The sequence below is a fragment of the Saimiri boliviensis genome, chromosome 1, assembly GCF_048565385.1.
Source record: "Saimiri boliviensis isolate mSaiBol1 chromosome 1, mSaiBol1.pri, whole genome shotgun sequence".
NCBI lineage: Eukaryota > Metazoa > Chordata > Mammalia > Primates > Cebidae > Saimiri > Saimiri boliviensis.
The window spans coordinates 162,740,016-162,748,599 of NC_133449.1; the positions used below are offsets into that span (position 1 = coordinate 162,740,016).

Here is an 8,584-nt window from a genome sequence, read left to right on the forward strand (position 1 = left end):
AAAGAAGTTAATCTTTGGGCACACAGCAAGAAAGTAGAAATCCCATTTTCTCCATCCCCATTGCTCAGACCCTAAAGGCCATGCCCTTAAGTAGTCCATGACAGCGTATCCTCATAACACATCCTCCGTGCTGTTTCTGGCTTTCACTGGAAGACAGCGTTACCACCTGGATTTCTACACAAGTGAAAACTCGGACATATGGACTTACAGAGGAACAGGGCTACGAGTCCTGACTGGCACATGTCAGGATAGCACCTTTTCAGGGATCTCTCTGGGCCAACCAAGAAACATGTGTAGCAGAATTACCAGGAAATTCTCCAATCGGGACTTTAGGTAGAAACAACATGCCAACAGTTACAATTTTGTTGGAGAGGAAATGTGACACAGAGTGAGTCACTGAAGGAAATAGACAGATCTTCTTTTAAAATAGCATCTCACCAAAACAGTAGATACTGGAGACTCCAAAAGTAGGGAGGCAGAGAGGTGGCAAGGTTTGAAAAACTACCTATTGAGTACTATGTTCACTTTTTGTGTGATGAGTTCAGCAAAAGCCCAGACCTCTGCATTATGCAATATATCCACGTAACCAACCTGCACATTTACCTTCTGAATCTAAAATAAGTTTCAAAAATAAAATAACATCTTAAATGGATTTGTTGGGGCATGATGATTCAATTTAACTTCTTAACCTATCACCTTGGAAGGCCCCAAAGGAAAGGACACTAATGACAATAGTTAATATTTCAAGCCACTTTGAGACAAGAACCATTAATTGTTTTAAATGCATTATGTTGCAGCAACCCTTGAAACAGATACTTCTATTTTCTCACTTAAAGTAACTAAGCTTAGAGATGTAACTTGCATAAGATAATAGACATCTGAAGTGTGGTAAAGAATAAACAATTTGTGTCTTTTTTAAAAGTTTGTTCTTTATGATTCAGCTATTAATAAAAACGATGATAAAATAATTTTTCCTCTGTTTTACAGAGTAACCGAAAACATGGATAAGAATCCAGAAAGGCAAATGCTTCTAAACCTTCAAAGATGGCAAAATTGTTTACAGCAGTGAGAGGGAGATGAAAATCTAAGAACTACCCTGTAGCCAGGACTACAGCTGTGTATTTTAAAGCCATTACTCAAGGTTTCTTACTTGACAGTTCCTACACAACCCTGTTGAAAATCTACAATATATGCTGCATTTAATGAAACATGTATATGTCAAATCAGAAGAGAAGAACTATAAACATATATTGTGTAAAGAAAAAGTTCAGCACTGGAACTAGTTTCAGCAGATCAAGCAAAGATTTGTCTTGGGCATGGAACCAAAGTTACAATGAAACATTCAACCCCTGCTGTGCAGGGGGTAACACCACACCACATGGAAACACTAGTCCTGATAATAAACATCATTTTAAAAGATCAGAACAAAAAAAAAAGAAAAGAAAAACAAGGGTGGGTGGGGAGTGAAGCACGAGGAATACCTATGAAGAGCTATTTACAATAAAATGTTTCATTTGAAAAGTCTGGTTTCTTACTACAGGGATTTGTTTTTCTGTCTTTATGATTGTTTTAAACTCAGGAACAGAGACATCCGCATCGTGAAGGGGAAGAAAAACACCCTATCTTTTGTTTTTCTGCAAAAGGTGGAGCTTGTGGAATTCATTCCACAGACAACAGATGAGAAGTGGATCACAGTGACCCTAACAAAACTGGTAACCAAGTCAAAGGACCTGGGCGAACGTAACATGCGAAATAAAAGCAGATTGGATGCTTCCTTGTCCTGCTCTCACATCGGCATCCCTCCATCAACAATGGACTGGTCTCGTTCATATTGAAAATTAAGAAGATAATACTGTAAATCACATGCTCCCTGACTTAGTTCTGTTTAGAACGCCAACGTCTATGGGGAACCCATATGGGCCAGAGATCATCTATGAATCTTTCATTTCCAAAATACTGGTTTTCAAATGGCTGCTTAAAATTGCCTGCAAATGAATATGCTATATGATTTGGGCAAAAACAAAATAGAGTCAATGAATAAATTTCTATCAACAGTCGGGTTTGCCACAGAGATGTGAATATTAAACTAAACTATTATTTTTTAAAGAATCCTTACATGCCTAGAGCATTCTGACCTCTTCTTGTTTAGAGTGATAACATTTTTTCCCAGACAGCTGACAGCAACAAGATGGCTCTACTTTTTTATATAGAAATAACATTATGTTACTGACAAGGTCATTTTCTAACAGAGACAATTAGAAGACTGGTACTTTTCCTAAGTTGTATATTACTGAGTCTTGGATTTATCTCTGAGAGCAAATATATGTTCCTGAAAAGCTAATTTTACACCTCATTTACTGTAGATAACTGAACAACCTCAATTTTTCAAATTTTTGAAGTTTTATTTATGGGACTAGAATTCCCATGCATAGAGAATATGTGTAGGGAGCCAGAAACTCTTTCTATGAAATGCTATACAAATCTTTCCATATGTGGGCTCAGTATCATCCTTCAGTTTTAGCACTGGCATTTGCAAAGCCAGAATAATAAGTGAAGAATGTACAAGAAAAACTAGAATGCTGGGGTCCTACTTTTTGTTCTGATATTTACTGCTGACCCAGGTATCTTTGGCCCAGTCATTTAACCTCTGTGCCTCAGTCTCCTCATCTGCAAAATGGGGTTAAAATGCTTTTTCATGAAGTTTTATTTGCAATTTTAGAACAAGAGGTGCTTAAAGTAGCACAGTGTGCTTTGTAATTATTACAACTGCTGTATTATTTGACTTTCTTGTGTTATTGAGAAAAAAAATTCCCTCATGTAATAAAGTAGTGCTTCAGTTTGGTTAAATTTAAGCACTATAGCACTGAAGCTTGCCCATCAAGCTACTTGGGACATTATTAGCAATAAAAATGGAGAGATTCAAAACCAGTATCTTTAATAATCTTTAGCAAATAGATTATCTCATGCTATTGAACAAGATAGAAGAGTATGTCATTTCTATGATAAACATCTCCCAGCTGTCTTGATTACATATGCTTGCCATCATACAGAATCCCACTTTTATCACAGGAGAGCCAACCATTAAACAAAGACTTGGAGTGAACTGACAGTATCACATAATTAGCTTGACTTCTTTTATTCTGGAGGAAAGTCAGGTGACATGTCCTACTGAGAAGATACAAAACAAACTATCCTGCTGCATTCTTTTTATTTATTTATTATTTATTTATTTGAAACAGTGTCATGCTCTGTCACCCAGGCTAGAATGCATTGGCACAATCTGGGCTCACTGCAACCTCCATCTCCCAGGTTCAAGTGATTCTTCTGCCTCAGCCTCCCAAGTAGCTGGGATTACAGATGTCCACCACCACGCTTGGCTAATTTTTGTATTTTTAGTAGAGAAGGGGTTTCACTATGCTGGTCAGGCTTGTCTCAAATTCCTGACCTCAAGTGATCTGCCCGTCTAAGCCTCCCAAAGTGCTAGGATTACAGGTGCGAGCCACCATGCCTCGCCTCCTGCTGGATTCTTTATTCAACTCGGTAGGTTCTAGATTAAATATGAAGAGTAGGCTCATTAGGCAAGGAATGTGAAAGAGGGTGCCTCTACACTGCTGGTGACTCAACCCTAGCAAACTTGAGTCAGAAAATATGGAAGAGGATACATTACTCTAAATTACTATCTCATACCTAAGATGTTTCAATTTCTCTTCACTCTATTCCAGGGCTCGTATGAGTAAATTTATATTCCATCTGCTCCAACACGCACCTTCCTTCTCTTAATTTTGCTTTCCCACCAAGAAATTTGTAAGTCAAAATTTATTTCCATGAACTGTTTCTAAATGATTGGAAATATTTGCAAAAGTGGTATGGTTTATATACCTAATCTGCTTATCTGCTATAAATCGGAATCGTATCATAAACACACAAAATTGTATGAGAACAACAGCTAGGATGATCATCTAAGCAGCTTTAGCTGCGTTTAGTGCCAGGCAAAAGGTGTTTTTTGTTTGTTTGTTTGTTTGTTTGTTTTGCTTAAGATCCAGGAGATTAGCAAATTTCTCTAGACTATAGGCTCAACTGTAATTTTTACCAAGTCTTGTCCATGAGCCTCAAAATTAATATATCCTTGAATAAGTCTAAACATTTCAATAGATACATCTCTCTATTATCTATTTTCACGATTATCAAAGCATCAGCAAAAATGTGGATGTATATTCTAGTCACTCATGGATCCATGGAAATGGACCATGCTTAAATGAATGCTTCCCTTGGATAGGATATTCAGCAATAGAAAAAAAAAAAGAAAGGTGTTAATAACAGTGAGATTTCCTGTGACTCCACCCCTGCATCTGTACTACCAGACGCATTTTGGCTAATGAGTTTGCAGGAGTCAGAATGGCATTCTTCGGGGGTCATTAACTTAATGTTTCTTAATAAAGTATTTATACTCTGCAAAATAAACGTACCTGACTACTAAAGATGATTTGAGATAAATAAAAGCCCCAATTTAAATAGTTATTTGGGATAGAAAAATTTCATGAAAGAGGGGTAAAACATGGACAGACTATATTTGACTATACTTAAAAAGCATCTATCACAAATTGACTGTCAAACTTTTTTGTAATGCCACCCTACTTTTAGGAAATATAATTTGCTCAAAAAAATTACATCCCTTCTGACTTATGCTATATAAATTAAATTGTTGCCAACAGTTAGGTTTTAGGGGTGGAAGAATAGATCTTGCTTATTTTTATTTTTATTTTTTTGGTTCACAAATCACTGCTCGTGCAGGTAGTATGTGTCTTCCCAAGTCAATAAGATAGAGCTGATATGGAAGGCATGGGTTATCACTTACGTAGAGAGGAAACTTGTTCTCCACTAGTAATAGGAGAAATAAAGTTTGCCAAATACTTTTTGCTACAGTTTTTTTATTTCAACTTTACTTTCAATTTTAAAGACATCTCTGGCAAACTTGTTCCTTTTTGCCCATTGATTGTCAACTTGTTCTGTAAACTCATTGTGTACTTCCTTTGTTGGCTTTAATGTAATTCACAAGTTCATTGTTTTAAAATGAAGCACATCTTTTTGAGTTGCCTAGGTTTTTGTGAAAACTGTAAAAAGAATATTCATTGGTTTTGTGTTGATGTTTAAATAATTGGATCATCTGTGTTACATTACATCAAGATAGATGGATAGCATAGACATTTTATTTTTAAAATATTCAATTGCATTATTTCAATCTGTCAAAGAGTGGCACAGAATACACACACATACACACAGACACACAGACACACACATGCACACACACACACACACAACAATAGAAATTTGCTCTGTAATTTGGGAGTTGCATTGCTTGTTGCCTTTTGTGAAATTTTCATAACAATGTTTTGGTAATTGAATGATAGCTTTTGGCAGTTTAATTCTGTCACTTCACTATTTTAGATTTATCTACTATATTGAAAAAGTTCAATATAACTTTTGAATGATAAGTAAACAAATCAAATCTTAGATAACCATTTATGTCATGAGTTTATGCTTTCAATATGGACCCACACCCCTCTTTAAGCAGACTTCTAGGTCTTAAGTGAGGAAAGCTGTCATTCTGTTCTGCTGCCTTGTCATTTCTATATAGTGTACTATTTTGAGAGTTAATTTCAGGCATATTGGCAAGAGGATTCAGACATAATGGAAGGTTGGAGCTAATCCCTGTAAGGCCTCTTCAAGTGCCAACTTCTCTGATTCCATTTCAGAATGGGGCAGGACAGATTCACATTCCTTTGCTGTCTTTAGTTTGGTAGTTTAGTTCTTCCTAAGTAAATCTGTTGCTGAGAGTCCAAGTCCAATGTTTAATCAAAATTCCTAAAGATGGCTACTCAGAAAGCTAAACTGGTGGACAGCTTGGGCCCAGGAGTTCAAGACCAGCCTAGGCAACATGGTGAGATTTCATTTCAAAAATTAAAAAAAAAAAAAGGAACAAAACTACTAAAGATATACTTATAGGGGCAATGTAGCAAAAATAAGATTATAATTTGCTATATTTAACCAAGTATGTCAGAGGTACAGGTGGTTAATGTGGTGAGGGTTCCTGTTTTTGTTTTTGTTTTTGTTTTTTCTGCATTTAGGTCTTTGTACCCATGCTTATATTTTCATCCTTTTTATATGCAAAGTTCTGTAGGGTAAGAGTGATGAAGTTAAACAACTTTGAGCCCAGTTTTGCCTACAATCAAGACCCCATGAACTTACTGAAGAGTGGATGATGCAATTTTCCAACCAGAAGCAGATCCCCAACATCCGTTAGTAACAACACTTCTATTTGACTGACATCTCACAGACTGTGCCTATATCCCCCATCAACCATAGCAACTTCCCACAATGAGGCAGATCAAACTCCAAACTTTTTTTTTTTTTGAGACGGAGTTTCGCTCTTGTTACCCAGGCTGGAGTGCAATGGCGCGATCTCGGCTCACCGCAACCTCCGCCTCCTGGGTTCAGGCAATTCTCCTGCCTCAGCCTCCTGAGTAGCTGGGATTACAGGCACGCGCCACCATGCCCAGCTAATGTTTTGTATTTTTAGTAGTGACGGGGTTTCACCTTGTTGACCAGGATGGTCTCGATCTCTTGACCTCGTGATCCACCTGCCTCGGCCTCCCAAAGTGCTGGGATTACAGACTTGAGCCACCGCGCCCGGCTGTAAACATTTTTATAAATAAGTGATGTAAATATACGCACAAATACATTCTGTACATAGTATGATGGTGCGAGCGCTTACTAAATGTGTACTTCTGTTCTAGGATGCAGGACTTCAAGAAGGGTTTTTTCTGCTGCTGCTGGGAACTCGCGTTCTTGTTGAGCATTTAGTGTTTGAACTCTTCCCCTCTTGACTACCTCTTCTCTCTCTCGCCCCACCTTCTGTTCACTGCTATTATTTCCGATTGTTGACTGAGGCAGAGACTACTTGGTTTTTCAATTATCCAGTCCCATAAACCAGCAAATAAATCTTTTTATTTGTTTGGTTCGTTGCTTGATTTTTTTTTTTTTTTTTGAAAGAGCAACAGAAAATTCAGCACAATCTACAGTATTAAAATTAGCCAAAAATCCCATATCTTTATTAGCTAAAAATTCCATTTCAACAGGGTTCATGCATGTTTTAGCCTTCAAGATCCAATACTCTGGGGACTCAAGTATAGAGCTAATATGTTTGAATACATAATTCCCAGGTTCCTACTGTGTTAATGTAGCCAAGGGTCCAATTTCACAGAGTTTTCATTCAGTCAACTGCCTCACCTGGGCTTCTTTCTGTCCATCTCATTAGCATGACTCCATATATCATTTCAGTGCTTGTTGATTAATGAAAGAAAAATAAAAATTGACGGAGCTTCACCAGAATGATCCTCGGAAGTACCCCGAATATGTACATGTACTGTATGTATTACCGTAGAGATTGGAATCAACTTACTGTATGTAAAGTTTTATGAATGGTTATTTTATAATTTATGTATTTAATATAGGAATCAATGAACTCTGGTGTTTGAGTTTATATAAAAATAAAACAAGCTGCATTTTTTTTAAAACTTCATCTTGCATTGTTCATAGCTTGTCTGTTTAACTGAACTCTATTCTACTTTTTTTTTTCCCTGAGACAGTCTTGCTCTGTTGCCCAGGCTAGAGTGCGGTGGTATGATCTCAGATCACTGGCTCACTGCAACTTTCACCTCCCGGGTTCAAGTGATTCTTCTGCCTCAGCCTTCCGAGTAGCTGGAACTACAGGTGTGCACCACCGCATCCCGCTAAATTTTTTTGTATTTTTAGTAGAGATGAGGTTTCGTCATGTTGGCCAAGCTGGTCTCAAACTCCCGGCTCAAGCAATCCATCCGCCTCGACTTCCCAAAGTGCTGGGGATTACAGGCATGAGCGACTGCACCCAGCCTCTAATCTACTTTTGAAAAATAGGGTGAGGCAAATCAGGGCTATCAGTGTAATGGAAGGAAACAACCCTATGTCTGGGACAGTAAATAGATTTCTTCTTATCCTCCCACTCTCCATTTGTTATCTTGTGTGCCATGAGCACTATGATAAGGAAGTCAAAGCAGAACTTACACCCCAGGGGGAAATCTATCATCATTAGCATCTCTGTTGTGAACACAGTTTGGGAGAGAATCTTGCCTGCTATTTCTCATCCTTATTCTGAATGTTACTTCTCCTACTCTATCCATCTGCCTTTTTCTCTATCTTATAGACCCACTAGATGTAACAATTAACAGCTGTGTGTTATGTGAGCATCCATTATGTGCACATTCCGATAGCCTATGTATGTGTGGATCTACCCTCAAAAAGCTTATAGTCTCATGTGGGAAACAATCCCTGTATCCATGAATCAAATAAGAAACCAGTATGACACAATAGAGGTACAATTTTGAAAGTCACCATGAAGAACTGTTAAAAATAGGCCAGGCACAGCAGCTCACATCTGTAATCCCAGCACTTTAGGAGGCTAAGGCAGGAGTATCCTTGAGGCCAGAAGTTCAAGATCAGCCTGAGCAACATGACAAAAATACATTTCTACAAAAATTTCTACGAAATT

The 8,584-nt window shown here is 37.7% G+C and overlaps 1 protein-coding gene across 4 annotated transcripts in view; it reads left to right on the plus strand.

Annotated features, from left to right (window-relative positions):
* Positions 1 to 7,579, plus strand: part of JAKMIP2 (janus kinase and microtubule interacting protein 2) — a 196,419-nt gene extending 188,840 nt beyond the window's left edge. For all 4 annotated transcript variants that reach the window (XM_010344514.3, XM_074379647.1, XM_010344515.3 and 1 more), the window contains one exon: positions 988 to 7,579. Coding sequence is in view for 1 of the 4 variants with exons in the window: in XM_074379647.1 (XP_074235748.1) it covers positions 988 to 1,008 (21 nt within the window). In the remaining 3 variants the exon portion in view is untranslated. The remainder of the gene's footprint in view (positions 1 to 987) is intronic.
* The last annotated feature ends 1,005 nt before the right edge of the window (positions 7,580 to 8,584 follow it).